The sequence below is a fragment of the Helicoverpa armigera genome, chromosome 28 (genome assembly GCF_030705265.1).
Source record: "Helicoverpa armigera isolate CAAS_96S chromosome 28, ASM3070526v1, whole genome shotgun sequence".
In the NCBI taxonomy this organism is placed as follows: domain Eukaryota; kingdom Metazoa; phylum Arthropoda; class Insecta; order Lepidoptera; family Noctuidae; genus Helicoverpa; species Helicoverpa armigera.
The window spans coordinates 2518158-2542599 of NC_087147.1; the positions used below are offsets into that span (position 1 = coordinate 2518158).

The following is a 24442-nucleotide window of genomic DNA, read 5'->3' on the forward strand; positions in this document are numbered from 1 at the left end:
GGCCGTGAACAAATGGGGAAGACGAAAACTGTCATGTAATTTGTCATACACTTCACACCTTGGCGCTAATTACAGCTAATTAGCACTTTTTGTACTGTTATTCAGATAATAGTAGAAGCGGTTCTCGAACAAAGCGACACAAGTTTTTCTGATTTCTTACTTGTGGACAGTATTTATTTTTTCAGAATTTTCAAGTCTGACCAGTGTTTTCTGATATAAGCGCGTACAAGCAAGAAAACAAAACTTTTCAGCATTAAAATATAACATAACTTTTCAGTTATCTATTAAGCATGTAATTGTTCACTATTTATAATCGGCTGCGACCGTGTAAACCAAAATCCCACCAAAAACATTAAATGTAAAAAAAAGCCAATCCTCTACGCAATTCCTCCACCGTAAAAAGTTTTGAGATCGCATAGAAGCCAAGTCCTGTTCAATTTTATTTGTAATAATAAATAAATATTTTGTGACTATATCAATAGTTTTTTTCACATTACAATAATATTGACTTGGCCATGAGCACAATAAACTACAAATATAATACAGCATATCTTGGAGAGGTGAAAGTCAAACATGAAGTTTAATATCACAGAATTATTTACTTTTAGTTTATTCAATTGTTATTAAATGACCGACAGTCAGTATCATCCAACATCAATGAACTGCACTTGTACTATGGCGCATGTTTAGTCCATGGTGATCTCAAATTCCAATCAGTCCATAATCAGTCCAATCGTAAAATCATGTTCATATAGAATTTATGAATTCAATGGTAGTTACACATTATTTCAAGGAGCGACTTTTAACTTGTGCTCATGGCCAAGACAATATTATTGTAATGTGAAAAAAACTATTGATATAGTCACAAAATATTTATTTATTATTACAAATAAAATTGAACAGGACTTGGCTTCTATGCGATCTCAAAACTTTTTACGGTGGAGGAATTGCGTAGAGGATTGGCTTTTTTTTACATTTAATGTTTTTGGTGGGATCTCATTTATTTTTTGTAGGTCTCTTTCTTCTCTAAATATATAACAAACTAAATATGTACACCTAAAGTAGCACGTAAACAACATTTTTTTAAATAATCTAACGAAATTGACGAATTTTTGAATCGAATATCTTTTAGAATAAAAGAGATTTATTTCAGAGGTAGATGGCACTATCACATGAAATTATTTGATTTTTTTTAAGTACTACTTATACATAGCTATGTAACGAAACCATAGCGCGATTTAGACCTGGACAACGCCATCTATCGAGCGAGCATGCACTATTTATCGCACTGCAATAATATGAAAGATTTTATCATTATTCATTTCATTTTAACCTAGCTTTTTTATTCATATGTATGTATATTTAATACATAATAACAATAGTGGTATATTGTACTACGTAACAAGAAAACAAATAGTAATATTTTGTACAGAAATAAATAACAAAGTTATCAATGCAGTCAAAATTCATACACAATGTTCTTGAAAAACCGCAAATATAAATTTGTTTCCTATTTTTTTATTAAGTTTTAAGGTTTTTATAATTTTCCCTTTATACGTAGCTAATAACCTATCTTGGTGCCAAATTTGAAGGTTCTAAATTTGCTAGAAGTACCTTAGACTTTTGATGATCGGTCAGTGAGTGAGTCAGTGACAAAATTGTGTAACTTTGATGGCTCATAACTCGTAAACTATTTATTCAAATGTCTTGTAATTTTGAGACTGAGCTTGTTCTAATACTTACTCTTGGTCATCGAAAACCTAAACTCCTAGCTTTGTTCACATGGAAGATACAGGGGGCTGAAATAACCGCGAAACGCTTCGAGAAAAGATGGTACGGCCGTGCCCGTTTTGCTCGAGTCTTGGCTGGGGCACTGCCGTGCCCTCAGATAAATAAATGTCCGGTATACATTTCAAAATCTAAAAGACACCTTCTACGAACTAAAAAAATAAAAACAACAAAAAATACTATATTTACAAAACGACACGTGCGTTTGTCTGCATCTATTCCTGTCAACAACGACCAAACAAACATATACAACCAAAAACCTACTTTAAAACCATCTAAATACGACTCAAATTCACTTGACAAACTTTTAACTTAGTCATCTAAAAGTTTGTGTAGAGAAAATTTTGTTAAGCGATATTGAACTTTAAGTCAAGGTGTTAAGTCTTTGTTTGAACGTAGTTTTTAACACCAGAGACCCGTGAAAACGACAGATGGATCACATTAGATTTAATTTAGTGATTGATGGGGAGCAGAAATGGGTAGATCTGGGATTCGTCATTATAGTGGCAGGTCCTTTGTGGGCAGCTTTATTTAGATTTAATTTATGTTCATGAAGTTAAGAACTTGAAACTATTTCATTTATAGAAACCTGTATCATCCGGATGATCCCCTAGCGGTTAGCTGTCGTCGTCGTCAAAGCCTAAACCGTCCATTGCTAGACAAAGAATTCCTTCAAACTGGGGGAAGTGCCCATACTCACCTAATGCCATGCCATCAACATGGAATACGCATAGAAAACGTATAGAATATATTGCATAGAACGACTTGATATTTTAATAACGGTTTCAGTTTTGTGTCTTCGGCTCTACACAGATGAATATGAACTTAAATTATCAATAAATAAATAATATTGTGCTCTTAAAACTTATTGAAGTAAACAGAATAACAAATATGCCAAATGGACAAAACAACATTCGCGCACACGATGCGCGAGCGCCACTCGAAATAGATCGTCGTTTCCTTCTTACCATATTTAATAACGAAGGTAGACTTGTTCTTAAGGATACAGTGCAGCTTGTCGACATGAAAACGTATTAATATAGTCTATCAATAACATGAACTATTGTCGGTATGAATAAAGAAGCTCTGCGTAGAATGATACTACGCTAGTATCACGATCCCAGAAAATCGCTAGGTATACAATACAAAACACAAAAAAATTACAGTCATTTATAAGATAGAGAACTGGACTTTGTCATACATAGATTTGTTCCTACACCTAAAATAGCACGGAAGATAAATTATTAGTGACAATGCTTTGCAAAATGTATCATTTAGCGAACTTGGACTATATTCATATTGGATCGCACTTAACCAATGCTAATAACTTGATAAGATCCTTATGTAATGTTTCACAAGTAAATATGTACTCGGATTCTGATTCTGGTATATTGTCTATACTCCAGATATTTATGGTCTGGCGCCATGGTTGTATGCGAAGACTGCCAACTCCTCAACTGGAATTGCAGGTCACAATGCGAATGACAGTATTCTTGGCTCAGGTGCAATAAAACAATAAATAGGCGCCACCGATGTTCTGAAGTGTTAATGACTAGTATATTATATTCTGAAATGCTAAGATCGTGAATGATTGTGGATCTTTAACATGTATCCCGTTTGCAATAGTCATCTTTCCGTCCTCCGTGGGAAAGTCAACAATTTAACAGATTCTTCTAAGGATAAACCATCATTTGTTATTAGCACCATATGCAGCTATGAGAATAAATTGAGAGGAACCAAAGTTATTCAATGCAATTTTCGTTAAAAGAACTCAGATTCACAAAATTGATTTCTAAGGTCTACCTACATTTAATCCTTCTGCACTTGATTTTGGTAGGAAATCAATTAGCACAACCGTCGAGTTGTAATCATTCCCATTTTTTTTATATTCTGTAGAGTATAACAACAAAGCAATTTATAAAAATACAGTACAGACTAAACTATCTTAAACACCAAACAACGTGCTGAACATCTAAACCCTCAACACTTCTCAGCTATTAACACTGGAACCTGTCTTAGCTCGCAGTCACAACAAGAAGTAAAAAGCTCTCACGACGCAGGCGCCACTCGAAATAGATTGTCGCTTCCTTCCCATGACCCCTCCATGTTATGTGCTTTACTTCCTTACAGTTCTACTGTAGAGCATTATTTTGTACTTATCTATGCATCTTTTGCAATAAATGGTGGTGGCACTTTCTTCTCATGACTAATAACATCTTTATTTGCTTGTTAAGGTGTAACAGGTCATATTTGATAACCTTTTCGGGTGTTGCTTTAAGGTCTTATACCTCTGTATGTACTAATTATATTTTGCTTTATGTAGAATAAGAGGAAACTCCATAGTTTTTTAATTACTTCCTGGGTTAAGTTTCGCTCTGTTTTAGAAGGACCAATTATGACTAAGAATAATATAGAGGTGTATTAAACCTTGAAGAAAAATATAAGATACGATATCTTACTTTCGATTTATTGGAAGTGATCCCTATTTAAGGGAACGCGGCAAATCCTAATTTCACGCTCTCAAAGTTCCAGTACACTAAGCTAATTCTCAATAACCAATTAAAATATACCGTTCATGACCCGAACAACGCATGTCTCTAATTAAGTCTACACTGCAAGTATTGGCCGCAAAACGAACCAAAGAAAAGTTCACGCGTGGACCGACGACCGCGTGCATCGGGATCAGCTAAAAATAGACCGTCGCCCGTCTTTCTTCCTATAATGATGAGTTATGAATATTTATTCAGAGATCTCTCCTGATTAAAGAATATCTCATGATTTATGTATGGTCGATAAGACTGCAGATTGTTATTGGCTGATTAAGTAGATACTGGTTTGTCTATCCAGAATAGTCTTATTCTTGTAAATGAGGATCCTTATTTTCAGATATTTTTGGAAATACAACTCTAAGACTCGATATTTTTGGTCAAACTTTCATTTCTACGTATAGACCACATTATGTAGACATTGCCAACAAGTGTAAATGGATATCTAAGTTATACAAGAACAAGACATTGCATGACCAATCTAACGATAATGATCTGAGTGCTGTAGATTTTTTGTCTGCGTAAAGAACTCCTAAATAGGGGTATAAGAACTAAATAGACCAGCATCATAATAAGATGGAAAAAATAAACAAATAAGGCATCAGACCTAAATATTTACTCTCATTAAGGCTTTTTGCTCATGTACATATTTAGCACGGTATCTTAACTAAGTCATTGGCATAATTCTCGCCAAGTTCACTCGATAATGATTGTTGCATAAGCGTTCAACAATACGTGCTTAACAATTTTATTGCCTTGCCTTTTTTTGGCGTTGCGTTATGATGACTCAAGAATTCATTCATGACCTGACGACAGTAACCAACCAAGCACAGATAAATAAATTATTTGACTTAAACCTATCCATGTTCCTTCTGGAGCCATTTGTGTTCCAGAGCCCTAGTAACTATTTCGAATAATATTGCAGCCTGCAAGATTCAATCATTTATAGACTGATGGTGGTAAAACCAACCGGGGAAAAGGCTAGTCAGATGATTATTATATGATGATTATTATAGTATTACCAACATGAACTGATTTGAAATCGAAAAATGAATCCAACAGATCTCCCACAAAACTATCGTCAAATACCAATAGGTACCCGTATACATGGATGATGTAATAGTTGAAACATCCGTCGGGATTACCGGTCAACGGTCAGTCAGAAACTCCTTGAACTAGCCAGATGTTGAAGCAATAAACACTGTTTAATGTATTACTCGTAACTTCGCAATAAAAGCCGCTTCGAGAATAACTGCGTTATATCTGTAATTAGTTTTTATATCGGTTCGGTGTTTACTATCGGTGAAGTCGTTTTGTGAATGGATATCGAGTTTTTTTTGGTGAAGGATTGGTTTATTTTGCGTTTGTTTGTTTGTTTGTTTGATCTGGTACTTTAGTATTTGATGCTACTGAAAGTTGCTTCCCTAAAATGTGGTGTTAAGGCGGTGTCTAGTAATTTCTCTTTGTCATCATTCTGTATTTTGTTGTACGTATACAAGTTAAGAGAGAAACATCTGGAAAGGTTTAGGAGAGGCCTACGCCGCAGAGGCGACTACTACCAGTACAGAGTGAAAATATTATCAACAATATTTATTTATTTATCTAAGTTTTTTTTTTGGTAAACGTAAAAAAGTTGTAATGTAATGTAGTAAGTAAATAAAGGCTATTTTTATTTTATTTTATTTATACAAGTTAAAATCAGTTTGAACTTCGATGCAATCAAATCGGTCTGTAGCTGTCAAAATAAATGTTCCTTTATCTATAGTCTGTACCATATTTAGTTTGGTGATGATTTCCTTATCTCCATTTAACGGAAAGCAAACCACCTCAATCGAAATATTATCTGATGGATTATGTTGTAATTACTATCGTTGGTGATGTAGTATTTTTTATTAAAGCTGTTATCTTCAACAAAAACTCATCAAACCAAAAGTTCGAAATACCTGTCTTAATCACAATTAATATGACAATATAATTGAAGACATAAGGAAATATTCAAGACAACGTAGGACCTCGCTGGTCTTTGCTCGCCATAAAAAAAAGTTGATTTATTCGCACGTAATTGGCTGTTTTCCTCATCGAGAATTCATTGATATTTTCGTCTTGTGAATGATGTATAGTTTTAAAGTTAATAACGACAAGGTTATCCAGATTCCATTTTGAGAGTCTGTTGATTGTTATCTATTTGTATATTCAGTTCAGTCTTTTATTATTTATCAAGCTAAGAAGCTTTTGTTTATGTGTACATTTACATTATCACTGTTCCAATGTCTGATGTTTGGGTATATACACGACATTCTTAAGGTAGGACCGTCATATTTTGAATTCCTGTACCTTGCCTAGTTCAATTTGGACCGCGATACTCCGAAGTTTTGTGCCTGACGAAATAACTACAACTATTATTTATGTGCCAACATTCCCACATAACAAAAATCCAGTTGCATTGTCACAAATATCGTCATTACTCTATCTGCCAAAATCCACTTGGCATAGCATTAAGATCAGTATGAAAGTTCGTGGTTATAATTCTTCGTATTTGCATTTCCAGGGTGGCGACGAATACTCCGCATTTGGTGAGCTTGGGAACCGGTCGTCTAAGCACCGCCGTCACCTTGCATCCTATCAAGCAAGGTATGTAGGTTTTGCTTTATTTTGGATTGTACATTGTGGAGAATCGGAGTAATGAATTTAAGTAGAGTTAGATGTAGTTGAGTTCTACTCAGACTTTCAGACTTTTCAATATTAACTGGACTAAAGTTCAATACCATGTTTCATCATGTTTCATACCAGCACTGACTCTTACCTGCTAAGCTTCTTGTCTTCAAAGCAGATAGGTACAACTAGTATCGTCATCGTCAATAACTTATCCCAAATGTCTTACATTTGTTTTTATATAAGTATCTTTATTTCTAATTGCAACTTCATCATCTTTCATTGCTATAGTAAAGACCTCGTCTAACGTACATCTTACTTAACTCCTATTTTCTCAATTCCAGGTCGCGTGACCATAGGCTCGGACCCAACATGCGACATCTACGTGGTGGGCACCGGCGTCGCCAGCGTGCACTGTCGCGTGGAGAACTCGCACGGCGTCGTCACGCTGTACCCGCTGAGCGGCAGCACTTTGCTCGACGGACTGCCTGTGGACAAGCCCACCAGACTGTCGCAAGGTGTGTAGTGCAGACACCAGGATCCACAAAAATATGAAGGTTTTTGCCGAGGCTACTCAATTAGACCGTGCCTTGTAACCGTACTCCGTAACCTTTTGAAATAACGTCCGAAGTCAGATGGCTATAGTAAGGATAGCCTAAGTAGATGCGAAAGTGACCCTGTCTGTAACGCCATTAATCCAAATCTACTGAATCGTACCTTGTAAGCCTTAGATAGAACCTTGAAGAACAGCGAGTTCTTTTATAAAAATGTCCTTCGTTATTCTTGTCTTTTGCACATGTGAACTGGTTATACTAATGAAAACTTAGTCCAGAAGGTTCCTTCCAATTCCTAGCGAAACTAGGACAATCTTGCGCCTAGACAACAAACAAGATCCTATAAAAATAAACATGACATAATTCATCGTTACACATAAATATCTAACCATGTCAATAGCATCCATGTGTGAACTAGAATATCGTGATGCGTTACACATAAACCTAATTAACAGCTTCGCAATATGTTCTTAGTAATTGTAAGTTGTTGCTTTGACAATAAACAGAGTTTTTATTGACTCAGACAGGCTAGAGTCTTCAAGTGCACTTGGTCTATTGCAAGGCAATATACTAGGCATTTTGTATAGGGCTGCTGCTACCTCCACAGTCCGCTTATATTCTTCTATAACTTTACATAGAGGGAAGTATTTAGGACATCTCCCACTAATGACTCATTTCAAAGCCTTTTCCCAAATATGTTAGGGTGGGCTTCCAACCTTTCTGAATGCAGCCGAGTACCAGCCTCTTACGAGAACTACAAGACGGATTTGAAAATTTATTTCAGTGTTGGATAGCCACTTTATTGAGGCTGTGAGCTTCTCTTTACCCGTTTGCTGAGTAGTCCCACGGGACGTGGATAAAAACCTCTGGCAGTATCTCGCGTAACTTACTAAACCCAAATTTTCTCCCAATTGCAGGTAGCATGCTAACCATAGGACGGTCGAACTACCTCCGTTTCAACCACCCCGCGGAAGCCAAGCTCATGAAGTCGGTGTTACCCTCGGCTCACGTCTCCATGGCGCCCGTCCAGTTCCAGCCTAACGACCAGTGTGTTAATACAGGTAATTATATTTATGTATATTTACAATGTATCAAAAACTTAAATAAATTATGTTATGAAACTTTTTGACGAAGATGTAAAGCATTTTTTATAGATATTCATTTTGTTGAATAATATTCATAGGAGCGCAAATCTTCCTCTCGAGGGAGTAGCATTGGACTTCCTTTGTCCCATAGAGGACGGCTTTCGGTTGAAACTATTTAACAATCATCGGCGTTCGGTTGAAACTATTCTGGAGCCGTATTGTACATAGTTTACACTTTGCATCGCTCGAAACCAACCTAGACCTTTTTCTTCTTGATTTTTACCTGTGCCCAAGCTTTGGAAAATAGATAAAAATATAACATGTCATCCACGTAAATAATATCTTCAAATCATAATAATATTACCGTTTGTTTACAGGCTACGTCACCCACCATTCAGAGAGTTACCAAACCAACAACATACAGAAGATATATAAAGACAACTCCTTAACGCAATTAGACCAAGAACTAGACATGACTCTCAAGGAAATGTCCAGGAAAAAGCCCCCAGTCGCCCCTAAGAAACCTTACAGAGACCTCGATACTTCAGACTCAAACTCCGACCAGGAATCTAGACCCAAAATGTCCGGGATCATGGCCAAAGTATCAAAATTCGAATACTATGCTAAACAACAGAAAATTGGTAGAAGCCAGTTTTACACGGCAAACGAAAACGAAATATCACCGAAAGTGTTTAGCTCAAATTCTTTAACGGTTAACACGCCAGCCAAAGATGTGTTAGGTGGCAAAACTATGCCTAATTACATGAATAAAATGAAGAATGTTTTGATAAACGAAAACAATGCTGTAGACCCGAAAAACTGTTCTTACGCCAACGTCGCAATAAGACACAAAACGAAAATAGATGACATAGTAAAAAACTTTAACGAACCTAAAGACTATAATAAGTTACCGAAAAAAGTTAACAACGACCAGCAAAATGACAACATTTACGGCAAAATTAATGTTGACAGAAAACCGGAGGAAAAACCAATGCAGAACGGTTTAGAATCGAGTAAAAACGGTTTAGAATCGAGTAAAAACGGTTTAGAATCGAGCAAAAATGTGATTGAATCTGGGAAAAATAATTTGGAGAGTTACTCGAATATGATGGAGAGGAATGAGGTGTATGGGAAGATTTCTGATAGGAGCATGAGTTTGCCTAAAGGAATCAGTTTGCCGTCCCCAGCGTATGATAGGAATCCTCAATACTCTCCGGTTTACGCCAATACTTTGTACGACAGAAGTATAGAAGCTGAAACGAGAAGGTTACGGGTATGTATAATTTTTGTTATATTAAAAAAAATGTTTTAAGGGATTTTTAAAATTAAGTCGATACAGCTTAATCTACTGTCAATGTAAAATTATATAAAAGATAATCATAGATGGCGCCACTGAGATTCGGTGTTAACGTAAGTTTCAGTGTTGCAATATTTGATCAAAACAATTACTATAAATAACTATTTAGAGGGACTTAGTGCTGCCATCTACTATTAATAAGGCGCGATGTTTTCATTTGCGGTGAAAATATAGATTTAAACTCAAATATTTTTTGTGAAAAGTAGGTAACTCTCAAAGTAATTTTTGATGACCTAATTCCGAAATTGTTTTAATTGAAACTTTGCTGATGGTGCAATAATTAATAATATTACGAAAAACTTTTACCTATAAAATAATTGCAATTTGCGGCTTTAAAAAAATATCAGACTTTGTATGTATGACGATCACACCTATCCTACTACAGTATCACTGTACAAATTGATAAGATATTAACTTATTTACAGTCATGAACTCACACCTACTGAATATTTATTAAGTTTGAACGACCTTGCTTGTATTATCACACGTCCTTAAAAATATAGGTATACATATTATAATAGGTAGGTATTGTTTAAGTACCTAGGATGAAAAGACTACCATACACAAGTTTTTTGTACCCCAAGGGTTCTGAAACAACTAAACCAATTTGAAAAAAGACTTGTTGTGTTTTGGGAACCTAGACTATCCCCGAGCAAAAGGATATATTATTTTGTCCGGATACAAGAAGTTCTCCTGAGACACGGGAAAAAAAATAGTTACCGCGGCCCTGGTACATAAAAGGCTTACGACGGAACACGACGGTGTTTAGTCAGTAAGAGTCTGACACTCCCACACCGCTGCTAACCCACAGCGGGAAGGGTCACATCATTTGATGATTTTTGACGGCGTTAAAAAAAATGTCGGGAAAACAGCGAGTAGATTGTAGGTGAAGATAATCGAAAATCTATGAAGGTTCTTATAACCATAAAATAACAAAGTTAGCCTTATTCAGTATCATCTTATCAGTAAATTATTTAAACTTGGGTTGACACGTTTCACGGACGTTCGAATTTGCAAAGGCCGTCTGTTGACATTCTTATCTATACGAAGGTCGTTTAGATTTGATAATGTTACTGTTTTTGTCGTTTACTTCAATATATGATGATAACATGAGGCTTCTTTACCTCGAAGAATTAGATATCTATATTGAAACAGTAATACTAGTTCGCATCCTGAGGTACTTAACTAAGTACTTTCCGCGCACTAAAATAGCTTTCCTCGATGAATGAGATATCCAAAACAGATAATTTTTCAAAACGGTCTAGTAGTTCCTAAGATTGGCTCACTCAGACAAACTAAACGTATGTACGTTTACGTAACTAAACGTATTTTTATATTTAAGCTGAAATGTTTTAGTTTTGAGAATACCTACCACTGCTTTTCATGAAAATTATCTTTTCTTTAACTACAAGACTTGATGTTTTTTCACGAAGTGTTTAAGAATGAAGATAACGAATGAAGTGAGATAGCATTAAAACCTATTATAAATATTTGGACTTCAACAAAGTATTACATACTTAATTTAATTCTTATGTAAATTATTTATGTCATCAGCAAGGAAGTTTACTTTTCGTGAAAATATTATGTGACTGTAAAAAACAAGGTTGATAAAAGAACATATTTGATCTGAATCTGGTATACATAATATTACAGTTTATATTTTTATGGTCCATGCGGTACATGCCGTATGTGATGTTACAAAGGGTTGTTCCTAGTGCCTACATAAATTCTTTCAAAAATATTGTAGTAAAATTGGCAATAAAAATATTCACATTATTTTTTACGACCTCAAAACTGTACTCTACGCACGTCCAAGTATTTTTGTAATTTCCTACCTATGATTTTCCTTCTAATTTAAATACACACATATTAAAACTATCCACATCTACCTATTTATATAAAACACATACAAAGTCAGTTATCAGTACACAATAATCACAAGATAGCTAGAGCGTTATAATTGAAATTAAAGAAACAATGGTCTTATCTGATAACGTGATACTCTGCGCGGGCGCATTGCGACAAATGTAGTGTGCTCTCGGATTTGGTTGAACAGTATTATTTAATGTCGTGGTGTGTTTTGTTAAGTTTGAGAAATGTTTAAATTGAGTTTTGAAAATTGTAGATTAAAATTCATAAGTTGAATGAACGGAATAAAGCTTCTAAGCATTCGGATAAAAGCTAGTCGTTAATTGTGTAGTAAATCAAGTGTGTAATAATATGTTATGAGAAAAAGAATAGTGCTATAAACATGTGAAAATCTAGTTATTTCGTGTTTAAACTTTTCATTTTGAATGAAAGGCGTCCCTTTATAAAAACATGCTAAAAACGTACCCATCACTTTTCCTTGAAAAATTAACTTAATTTTGATAATGGGTAGATAATAGAACTGTAATTTATTACAAAAAAATATGTACTAAATAATTTATTATCACTATGTGCTATTCTCTGTCAACACCAAAAGTACTTATCAAACTCTTAATCCAGTATATTTTCTAAAGAGAAAGCTTCCAAAGCTAATCTTTATCCTTTCTATCAATATAAGCACTAAATCTAATTACTAAAACAAACTAGCCACATGAAAGTTTATTCCTAAAGTTCTAAAGTCCATAATTAATCTTGATAGACAAAATTGAATCTTATATCTTATACCATAAAGTTCATTCAGTACATTAATTTCTTATAGGTCTGTTAGACAAAATTCAACCGTATTGCTAACAGATAAAACATTGTATGGATATTTGATATGTCTGATCAATGCTAGTGGATATTGTTTCTACTTTCATTTTTTTACACTTTTAATGCATTCAGTGTTTGGTTAGCTTTGAGTTAAGTCAAGATGTAGTTGTTCATATTTGCGGTTAATTCGCTTTTGAGCGTTGACAGAAGAGTGATAAAATTATGTTTTTTGAAAATATGTGTAGAATTTTGGAAACACACCAAAAGCCATAAATTTTGGAATAAAAATTTGAAAAAGTGTCAAAATCTACTTAATTATAAATAGGAAGTGATATTGCACGTGTAAAAAAATCTTGAGTTGTAACAAAAATTTTCAAAAATGGCCGTTAAAAACAAAAAGGAACCAACACACAAACGCCTACTAAAACTATTCGTGAACAACCTCAAGAAGAACACGTTAGCACTAAAAGAGCTAAAACAAACAATCGATACATCGCACCGACCAAAAGAATACGAAAAAATAATCGATATAACGAACTCCGTCAACGAAAAACTCGATGTCGTACAAAAAATACGAAACGACATCAAAATATACAAAACTATTAACACGATATTAACAAATCACTATATAAAAGTTACTCGCGACCACGAAAACTGTATCGGAACGAAAATTCTGAAATTGGAAGAAAAAATCAAACAGTCATACGACGATTTGAAATTGGAACTGACAAAGATGGCGTCCGTCAGTGTTGCCAGCCAGAATATTTCGTCGCCGATACAGAATAGTAATGTTATAGTCGTGGGCAACGATTTGAAATGCAGTCAGTTTAACCAACTGCATGTTAGGAACGAAATGTATAATACTATTATTAGGAAGATTGATAAGCTGTTCTGTGGTATGGTGAGTTATTTTGTACATAAGAAACCAATTACTGCATTAAAACTATACTTATTTAGTTCATAATGTTTTGTAGGTGTTTATAAATGTGACAGAAATTGTCCATTTTGGTAAATAACTGATAATTCAGTGGCAGGCAAACAGTACTTCTAAAGTCAAATAATGATTTTAAAAATGTATCTTTAAAATGTTATTTATGTCTTATCTTATTTACCTAGCTTTGTATATAGCTTACTAAATATGTACAAAAGGAAAGCCAAATAAAGTAACTCATTAATGATGAATGTCATTAAATAATAATTATTATTCATCAAAATTGTTTACCATACATTTTTGTGTAATGACACATTATATTTTGGAATTCTTTGAACTTATTGTATAATTCTATGCGCATCTTCTATAAGGGTTTTTTTTTAACGACGTCAAAAGTCATCAAATGACCCCTCCCGCTGTGGGTTAGCAGCGGCGAGGGAGTGTCAGACTTACTGACTAAAAACCGTCGTGTTCCGTCGTAGGCCTTTTATGTACCAGGGCCGCAGTATCTCTTACGAACAATCCCGCAGCCCCAACTGATGCATAAGCCAAATATAAAGGTCTTCCTGTAACTGTTCCAGGCGTACCAGGACAGAATAAAGGAGGAAGAGCAGAAGGAAGCGGAAACGGCTCGGCTGGAAGAGATCCTCAACATGTGCGCCGAGTATGAGAGACAAATCGCTTCAGGTACAGAAATGAACACTAAGATATTTTGTAGTTTGTTTTTGTTGATCGAGGTACCGAGCTACCCATTGTGAGATGAGAGATAAGTGGTTCCAAATAAATTATATAGGGTGTACTAAACTCTGCTTTAATAACATAAATGAGATGGTTTAAAATACGTCGAAAAATGGTTTAAAATGTCGTCACTCTGTAGAATGCGCAAGCTATTTGCAGTCTAGTCTGTGGAATAATCTATACTTACCAATTTATCAAGACTAATATTTTACAATATTGCGATTTTAAATGTGTAATTTGATCTTTGATTATAAGTCTGCTACAGAGCAACAAGTTGTTCTGGGTGATCTAATGGTTCAAATAGTCTGAAATCGACAATCCGATTTGGAGGAAGCGTAGTGATTAATTCATTAATTCCTCATTCCTTCTCTATATGAGAAGAGGCCTGCAGTGGATTGATAAAAAAATGCTTCTTCTTTGATGAAAAAGCCTTCATCTTTACCCATAACAATATTCTATAACAACAATAATTACCCTACATTTCTCACGTTTAGAGGTACAATTCCCTTGACCATAAAACCTTCCTACAGTTCCACGATCAAGGTCTGACCTCCAAGACTATGTACTACACTGACGTTGTATTAAATTACTTACACATACACACTATTATATCAGTTTTCGTAACATGTCATGTCATTATGTTGTAACAATCGTTTGATAAGTTCTCGTGTTTTAAGACTATATTTGTGAATGGGATTAAGTTACAAAAATTATGTATTTATATGTTTCTGTTGTTATGTATTTTAAAGTTGTATATTTCTTAGCTGCTCAACATAATGTTTCAATTTGATTTCAATTGATATATAGTAGAAAATCAAAACCAATCAAAAAGCCTTTTCTAACGCCAAAATTACATGAGACAGCCCCCAAAAACGCCCGCCCTTCTCTTTTTCCTGTGTTTTTGCAGGGAAGAAAAAGTGGCGCAACAAACTCCGCGATATAAAAGATAACGCGTTAAATAAGTCATGCCATTTTCAACTCTACACCTAACGCTTAATTTTCATATTTCTACAATACCTAAATGTTTACTTCCAGGCATCCCAATAACGCCTACAGAGAAGAGGCCGCACAACAAGATCATCACGAACGGCTCCCTGCCGCGCAGTGTTGCCCTCAACAACCCCAACTTTGTGCAGACCAGCGATGGTTACTACAAGTGAGTTCATTCTTATGTATACCAAGAAAAAACAAGAAATATTAGTCGAAAAAATCTTAACATCAAAAATCGTTTATTCAAACTTAGCTGTAAAACGGCACTTTTTGAACGTCAGAAATTTACAAAAGACAGCCCCGAAAACGCCCACCTAAGATAGGATATAAAGTAGTGCCCACCTAAATGTGCTATTCTATTGTAATCATATGTAATGTACAACATGGATAAATAACGAATCTAGTACATAAGACCACAAACCAAATATAGCTCAATATCATAAAAATATGTATATGGCCCGTATAATTATCAATATTGCTAAGCATTGGATCCAAAAGTTATTGTCACCTATTTAGTTACTTAATTTCTAACAAATACATTTCTACTTTCCAGGTTCGAAACTAGTCATAACAAAAGTTCACCAATGAGCCAATCTCTTCCGATCCAAAGGAATCTCTCTAGCTACGAGAATTTCGACACTTCTGCCTCCCCTACAGAACTCACTCCAGAGGTCGTCATCCCTCAAAACAACTACGAAAATGTAGGCAGGATGGATGAAATAGGGATCCCAGTCTTCGACGATCCTTCTCCAAGAATGCACGATTTGTCTAGTCCGATTATGATAAGAAAACTCCACAACCAAAGCGGGGATCGAGTCCCTAATCTCTCTTCACCAATAGGAAGTCCATACGAAAATGTTTACTATAGAAATAATGTCTATGGCAATCTTAAACCTAAGTCTCCGAACACCCAAAGTCCTAGAACGAGAATTAAAACAACTTTTGCTCACAAAAATCTACCTTCACCTCAGTATTTTATATTCCCTACCCCACCTCCTGTAGACAATTCTAAAAAACCTAACTTTGACATAGAAAAGAAAGAAATTAACGATGCAGAAAAACCTAAATTCGATGGTATAGAAAAACAATTAAGTCTCGAAGAAGAAATTCCGATGATAGACGATGATTTAACCAATGACTTAGAATTCAGATATTCCAAAGTATTAACGGATGATAAAAAGGAACAAACTCCCGAAAAGAGTCCAGATGTTTTGACTAAAAACCAAAGTTTTGATGACATGAAGAAAGAATTAATGGCAGACATTCCTGAGTTAGAAGAATTTGAAAAAGACTTAAAGGAGAATAAAAGAGAGAAAATAATTAAAACAATAACTGAAGATATTAAGAAGATAGATATAGAAGCTGATTCGTTAGATAGCGCGGTTATAGATGATAATGTTGATGAGCTAAAGAGTAAATATGATAGATTAAAAGAAGAGAGAAAGAAGTTGGTGACGGAAATACATGAAATAAAATGTAAGATGTCCGAGATTAGATCACAAGAAGATGATATCTTGAGAGAGGTAAGTTTCTATCACTTATAGCTAATGTAAAATCATTGAACAAGCTGACATTATATCAATGGTTGAAATTTGAACATGTTTTAATAATGCTGATATTATCACTACATTTAATTTTCTCATCGGCAAAGTAATTCATGTCTACAATCGCATTATCATTATCATAAAAACGAAATCCATTCATTTCTTTACTGATAATGTTTAGTCGTCTACCTTAATATTGTCAAAAAAGAAGTCTAAACTAGTACATAACTATAGCAAAAACGCCATACAACCAAAAATGTCTAATACATACATAAAGCCGACCCCAACATAGTTGGGAAAAAGCTAGGCAGATTATGATGACTACACTGCTATTTCCCCACCACCCAAAGGTAGACTGGGTGAAAACGCCTAAGGCGTTAAGTCCGCCATTGTGCAAAATGTGCATAAAGTGTAATAAATAAAAATGATGATGATGTACATAACACTAAACTTTATATTTTATTTTTAGTTGGAAATGGAGAAAGCCCTAATCAAAGGCGAGTATGACTCCGAGATAGCTATTCTCAACATAGAACAGAAGAAGAAGTTGGACTTAGTAGAGAGTGCTAAGAAGATTGAAGAAGAGATCAAGCAGCTGAAAGAGAAGCAAGAAGCTAGACAGAACGAGATGAGGGATCGAGTGGAGATCGCGACGTTGAAGGTTGAGAGGTAATGTCAGATTTTGAAATGATCGTTGATCAATTATTGTGTAAAGCAAAAGTACGAAAAAAGGCAGAATTATAAAACTTTATTTAGTTAAAACTTTTATAAGTACTTTTAAACCTTGCACTAAATAAATAATCACGAGGTATTCTTCGATTTTCTTATTGACAAAAATAACATACAATACTTTAGTCTACGATACTTTATTCTACCCAATCTACTCATTTGACATATTATATATAAATACTTCAAAAATTTACATATGTGCTGTTTCGGTTCCATCCATATTATTTAGGGACCAGTAAAGTTTTTTAACCTTCGCAAGACTCTTTTAATTCACAATCCATTATCTTCTCATTCCAGGATAGAGAAAGACCTAAAAGAAAGCGGGGCTACTCTTGAAGAATTACAGAACGCACAGGACATTCTGGACAACGAGACTAAAATCTTTGAAGACCTGGAGTTCCAACATCTTGAGGAAGAGTCAGAATTGTAAGTAGTTAATAAAAATGGCCTGAATTTGTGTGACAACGTAGTGTATTTGGCAGTTACGATCAAAGCAACTGATGAAGAAATGGTCTAAAGCCCAAGTTAACTGAAAACATGATCATACATAACAACATCAACAAATTCACAGTAAAAATGCTTATGTTGTCTATACAAAGTTACATAATAATGAGCTTTATGTAAGAGTAAATGAATAAGTACATAATCGCTGAAACCAAATTCCCAGGTTCCTACGATAAGTTTATCCTTAACCTCACTCTCATTTGTTCACAGGTTATCAAACAGAGAAGACATCCAAAACGAAATAATCCTACTAACCAAAAAGATTGAAGCGCAAAAAACGCGAATCCTAACACTAAAATCTGAAGCTAACAACAATTTAACATCCGCACTAGACGAAACGAAAATCCTTCACGCCGAATACGTAAGACTACTCAACTTAGTCGAAGAAATAACTGGTAAAGTACAAACGGTAGAAAAAGAGCTAAAACCTATTGTAGCTAAACTTAATGATATTGAAAGAACCCAATCTCCTGATAGTGCATTCTATACAGACCAAACTAGAGCAAAGTCAGGGGAATTCGGATACTCCCCACAAAGTTCTGACAGTGATGATATAGATCTAAAAATGTCTACTTTCGAAGACCACAGCAAACTTCTAAAAGATAAATTCAACTCTATAGATCAAATGTCGCAATCTATGACTGTAGATATTGAAAGGAGAGTTATAACGGATTTGGTAGATCATGATGAACGATATAGCGAGAGTCCTTCGAAATCATCCACGTCGTCCAAAGAAAAGAAAGGTTTTTGGGAAAGAAATTTCGATTCGTTGAAACGGAAAAGTAAGAAACCGAAATCGCCTGAAAAAGTTGATATAATGTCTCAAAGTTTGAACGAGAACTTATTCTTTAATGATAATATTGAAACTGATGTTAGTCTTGATAAATTCAATAGTCTAAGACATTCTAAAAAGAAAGATAAGAACACAGGACCAGTTAAAAGTAACTCCTCATCTAAAATCCCAACATTCGCAGCGCTAGGCAAAATCATGAAAAAAGATTCATTCGGCAAAAAATCTCGCGAAAACAGTATTAAAAACGACGAATCGGACAAAGAGAACAATGCTAAAAACCGTTATATTAAAAACACAAAAAGTACAAATCCTGATAATAAGTACGTTAAAGCTAAATCTTTATCTCCTGAGAAGAAAGAAGAAGATATTCTAGAAGAACCTGATATTGATGAACAGAAAGTAAAAGTTACTTTTGAGAATACACCACCTAAAGCCGACTCCTTAAATTCAGCTCAAACAGCTAAAATTTTACATAGAAAGAGTTGTGGAGATGAACCGAGTGTGAAAGAATTTCAGAAAATGACTGATACGAATAAGATTCCTTCTCAAGATGATATAGATAGGATATCTAAGGTTACTATTGATGCTCCCATATTGCCTAGTGATACGGATATGAATTCTTTGGGAAAACGAACTTTAGATAGTTTGATGGAGGTGGAAAGGAAACGGCTTGAGATGTTGGAGGAACAAGGTAAGATTTTCATGATTATTAGTCGATGCTAGAGTATTCAAAATTTTCAATAAGTAAAAGTCTAAGACAGTGAGGAAAATTAGCTAACTATAAGCAGGCAAGCCAACTCAATTTAATGATTTAAATATCCCAAAGGAATCGAACCTTACTGAGGGACCTTATTTTTAACGTACATACGCTGAAAATAAAAGATTTTTGGATATATATTTATGAGGTCTGGGATCTGTAACCCATATCTCTTTTCATTCCATGTCTCTTTTGAAAGTAGGTATGTTTAGTTTGTTTCTATAATATTTTTCTCTCACATAAAATATTTATTTTAGTTACACAACACTCGTATCAGCTTCCTAACCAACTAAAATAGTCATTTTAACCAAAATCATCTCTTCTAGGTTGCCAAGTAATAGAAAACGAACGCGAAAAGATTTCCGAGCTCAAACGCCGAGTTCAGGACGAGACCAAAAAACTATGGGACCAAAAATACCGTTCAGAACAGAGCAAGTCTTTCGACGAACAGTCTCATAGTCTACCGCCATTGCTGCCGAGGGAAGAAGATAAGGTGTACGATAGGAGCGTGATGGAAGATTCTAGTCTCATTGATGACAGCTTTATGGCGAATTCTAGTATGTTTGAGGAGAGGTGAGTTAATTTTTTAATATATTTTCTAGTTATGTATACTGTTGATGAGTCAAGAAGAATATTAAGTACAAAGGTTTATTATATTTTTGTCAGATTTCAAAAACGGATAACTAATTGTTTCATATTACTATCTATTCATGATTCTGTTGTTTTGTCAAGGCAATGAATATCATTTGGAGCTGAAAATTCAATTCGGTAGGTTGATTTAATTATTAAAGTTCTAAGAGTTATCAAATGTAAAAGTAGCTGTTTACACTACTAAGTCACGTGTAAATACATAATTTATTTTATATACCTCGGTACATATCTAAAAAATATTTTCAAAAACACATCAAAATACTCTCAAAATACTTCCTGCCCACCCTTTCTCTATATCATTACACGAACAACAAAGAATTTCTATGAACAATAAAATGCAAAAGCCTACTCATACCGTACTGATTCACAGCTGATAAGATAAGCAGTATTACCGCGACTCTTGCTACAAACGAACGTACTACAAACCTGCATAAAATAGCATAGAAAAATATATATTTTCATATATATTGTATAGCATATAACAATTTTAAATTTTTCATCGTGACCCTTCTAAACTTAAACAAAATATTTTAAAAAACCTGTATTGGAAGTGAACGTAAAATTGGAATGTGAAATTATGTGTATTGTGGCTAAGGTATTGCAGTGTAAATAGAAGTGTGTAAGGTTAAGCAACATTTGTCTCGGTCGGGTCGTGGATGGGTGATCGTTTTCTACCAAAATTGGTGGTTTGTCGTTGTCTCATTTACCGACAGTGTTAGATGTCTAGGTCGCGTTATCATCTGGAATAGATATATTAATAGTGTGAAATGATAAGTTGCCTCTTTGTTATATTACTTACTCATACATACTATATTACTACCTGTTCATCGCGATTCCAATCGCATGCCCAGGGAACTTCCCGCACCTGGTTAAAAATCATCCTTATCATCTTATAGGAATTATTTCAAAGCATTCCTTCTCTAACAAATTGAAACAGCCTTATGTAATTTGAAACAAAGAAAACAAATGAACCTCACACACTAACATTATTTCATAAACCACGCACAAAACTCATTAAAACTACAATTAAAATGAAAACAAGCCTGTTACTGACTCCTTGCTGTAAAGTCATGACTGTTAACTTGCAACGTTGATGATAAGAAATCATAACAATACCTGTTTCTTATGTTAAAGTTATGAAAATAAGTCCAGTGAGTCAGGCGTGGCGTTAAGATGTACTTGTAACATAAAGATTATTTGATGTGTGTTGCTGGGGAGCTAATTAGCCCGCTCTTGCTACCAATGTAGCCATGAAATGAAATACTAGCTATTTTCCGCTGCTTCACCCGCGTCCCGACAGCTACTTTGCACACCCGGATAAAAGTAGGTAGCCTAGGCTATCATAGCATTCCTCGATAAATGGGCTACCTTACTTTGAAAGAATTTTTCAAATCCGTTCAATAGTTCCTGAGATTAGTGCGTTCAAACGAAGAACTGTTCTTCTTAGAAATATTAGTATAGTTTCACAGTCCGGTAGCAATTTATGAAATGACAATGCATTCCCCATTTAATTCTGATTGCTTCAATATTGGAGTGACATCAGACTTAGTGACCAGCTCAGACCATGATGTCATTATTATTTTATCACTTTTATTATCTCTGGGCAACATATGGCAGTGTTTACTAAAGGGAGTTTTTTGCATAATATTAAATATGATGATGGCCAAGAAAAAATATTGGATAGATATGAAGACAATAGAAAATTTAATATAGCACAAAAGTTGTATGTGCTATGTAAATAAATAAAATTATGTAGCACTTTACTAGAAACTCAAAAGTCACAAAGTGATCATTTTTAACCAAACTAAACAAGCTGTATGCAGCTCTTTATAATCAAGTAACTAAAATCGAAATGACTAATCTGGTGCAAAATCAGTGTTCCTAGAAGTTCTATAAGTACCTTCTTAATATTTTATAACTGAAGAGTTTGTTTGCTTGAACGCTTATCTAACGAGTCTTTCAGTATAACCTATATTCAGAGTAATTCCAATGGGACGCGGAGGAAACCGCTCGTGGAAGCTAGTCACCCTATGACGAATATGTTATTCAAGTGCAAAAACAGTGTTCCTAGAATCTAAAGATAATATAAACAATGACAATACCAGTTTACCTGGTTTCTTTAGTCACGTGAAAAAACTGCAAAAAGAAAAACATGCACTGTTTATACCAATTTATTGGACAGTAATGTATTATTTGTTTGAAAACAAAACGATTTATTAGTTCCTCTGGCTGAATTGTATCAAATTAAGCAAATCCTTGCTTAAATTCAAAAACTACTCTGATTTCTTTAGAGCAAATGGTGACGTTTACAGAAATCTGACGAACTAACTAAAAATAATATAACAATAGACAGAGGCCGAAATTGCTTTGTAGGTTTTAGAAACTTTCATGTGTTACAACCCCGTGCCTGGGAGGGCACGTAAAGAGTCCTTGAATGCTACTCAGTAGCAGACAATTAGAGGCCGCCAGGTGGATAAGAAAACTAACAGTAGGGCTTGTTAGGTGATTAAACCTGCAGCTTACCTACTCGATAAGAAGTAATAATAATTAAGTCAACATGAACATCTTTGGCAGTCGTTAAGGGTAGTGAGAAGCCAATAAGTCTGAGTCCGGGTAACTGGGTTGTAGGCAGTCGCTAATTGTAAAACGCTGGAACTCAGCTGCATAAGGTTAGACTGGAAGGAAGCCGACCTCAACATAGTTGGGAAAAGGTTTGTTAGATGATCACTCGTTAAGAAGAGACCTGTCTTTCCTTTCAAGCCTGACCGACCTATTTACTTTCACTGATTTTTATATCTATTTAGAACACTCCAAACCCATATAGAACACCTAGAATCGTCCCCACCCATTAGTTAAACAAACAGTGTCGCATCTAGATAGCGGCCCCACTTGCCTATTTCGATATCTGTGTCAATGGACGGCAGATAATGATAGCGAATGTATGATAGCGGGCTTTTGTGGAAACTAGGAAATGTTTTAGGCTTTATTGAAAGTCTAGACAGGTAATTTGGTTAGACAGGGTATTTTAAACGAAGAAAATACTGACCGTATTTACAGCGGAATACTGAAACGCCACTTAAAGAGTGTTTAAACAACATTCTATCTATATCACACTAAGGTCAATTTCGGCGATAGAAATATATGCTTTTAAATAAAACTTAAAGTTGAGTAGTGTTTGACCTATATCAATCCATACAGTTCTAGAGATTTTGTATGAAAACCATATTGCGAGTTAAAAAGTAACAAGTTTTTAAATTGAAATCGCGAGAAATATTATATACTTGGGAATACGTACGTACGGTTCGTTCAATATTTTACAAATGTTACGCTCGCTTTATACGTTAAACTAAGATCTTCTCATCTCTACGTAGGCAGAGTCGAAGCAGGTCAGTAATCTGTCTTTAATTAATAACAACTAATAAGAGTAATAAGTAGTATCGACCTCTTGGCATCACAATCACAGCTAACTGTTGGTATGCGACACTGGACACGTATTTAGGCCGTAGCTTATATACAGCGTGTTTCTTTCGAGATAAGTAGTTTTTATCGATTTATTCGTTGATTATAATGTTTGTAAGCACAACATTTTTAGAAAACGAATATTATAATTTAAAGCAATGTTAAAATCTATTTAAAATTTTAAAAAAATATATATTTAGTTTTTAATTTTTTCGGCAATAGCTATTTTTTATTATCTCACTCTGTCATAAAATGATATACAAAAGCAGACATTACTTAAAAACCACATATTTGTGTAAGTCACATAATCCGTTTCGTAATCCTTTCGGTTTTATCAGTAATGGAGGTAAAAATAAGATAATATTTATAGAGATTTATTATATTTATCAATTGCATGCTATCGTAATCAAATGCTTGAAACTCAGATATTGAATGGTACGTTTTACGGGTTTGTGCCAATTCCATAGATTTTTATTATAAAACTTTTTATACAAAAAACCTTGTACTATTGAATAATAAGTATTTATTGTTTAGGAGTAACGCAAATAATATGAAAAAGTTTTTTTATTGCTATCTAAAAAATACATATAGACTTATTGATCGTCATTGGTATTACCGAGGAGTATAACGCTGCCCGGATTACTGGGTTGGTGAAGTCAGATAGGCAATCGCTCCTTGTAAAACA

General features: G+C 34.5%; 1 protein-coding gene across 2 annotated transcripts in view; it reads left to right on the top strand.

The window, feature by feature from the left end:
• The window catches only part of LOC110381191 (uncharacterized protein), a 107520-nt gene that overhangs the window by 58382 nt on the left and 24696 nt on the right, over positions 1 to 24442 (top strand). Inside the window, exons 3-13 of one of the 2 annotated variants that reach the window (XM_064042481.1) lie at positions 6883 to 6965; positions 7331 to 7504; positions 8458 to 8601; positions 9003 to 9898; positions 14174 to 14279; positions 15366 to 15486; positions 15874 to 16843; positions 17334 to 17533; positions 17891 to 18019; positions 18308 to 19581; positions 19974 to 20220. In XM_064042481.1, the coding sequence (XP_063898551.1) occupies positions 6883 to 6965; positions 7331 to 7504; positions 8458 to 8601; positions 9003 to 9898; positions 14174 to 14279; positions 15366 to 15486; positions 15874 to 16843; positions 17334 to 17533; positions 17891 to 18019; positions 18308 to 19581; positions 19974 to 20220 (4344 nt within the window). Of the gene's footprint in view, positions 1 to 6882; positions 6966 to 7330; positions 7505 to 8457; positions 8602 to 9002; positions 9899 to 12817; positions 13563 to 14173; positions 14280 to 15365; positions 15487 to 15873; positions 16844 to 17333; positions 17534 to 17890; positions 18020 to 18307; positions 19582 to 19973; positions 20221 to 24442 lie in introns of those variants that run through there. The other variant, XM_064042482.1, reaches the window with a different exon arrangement.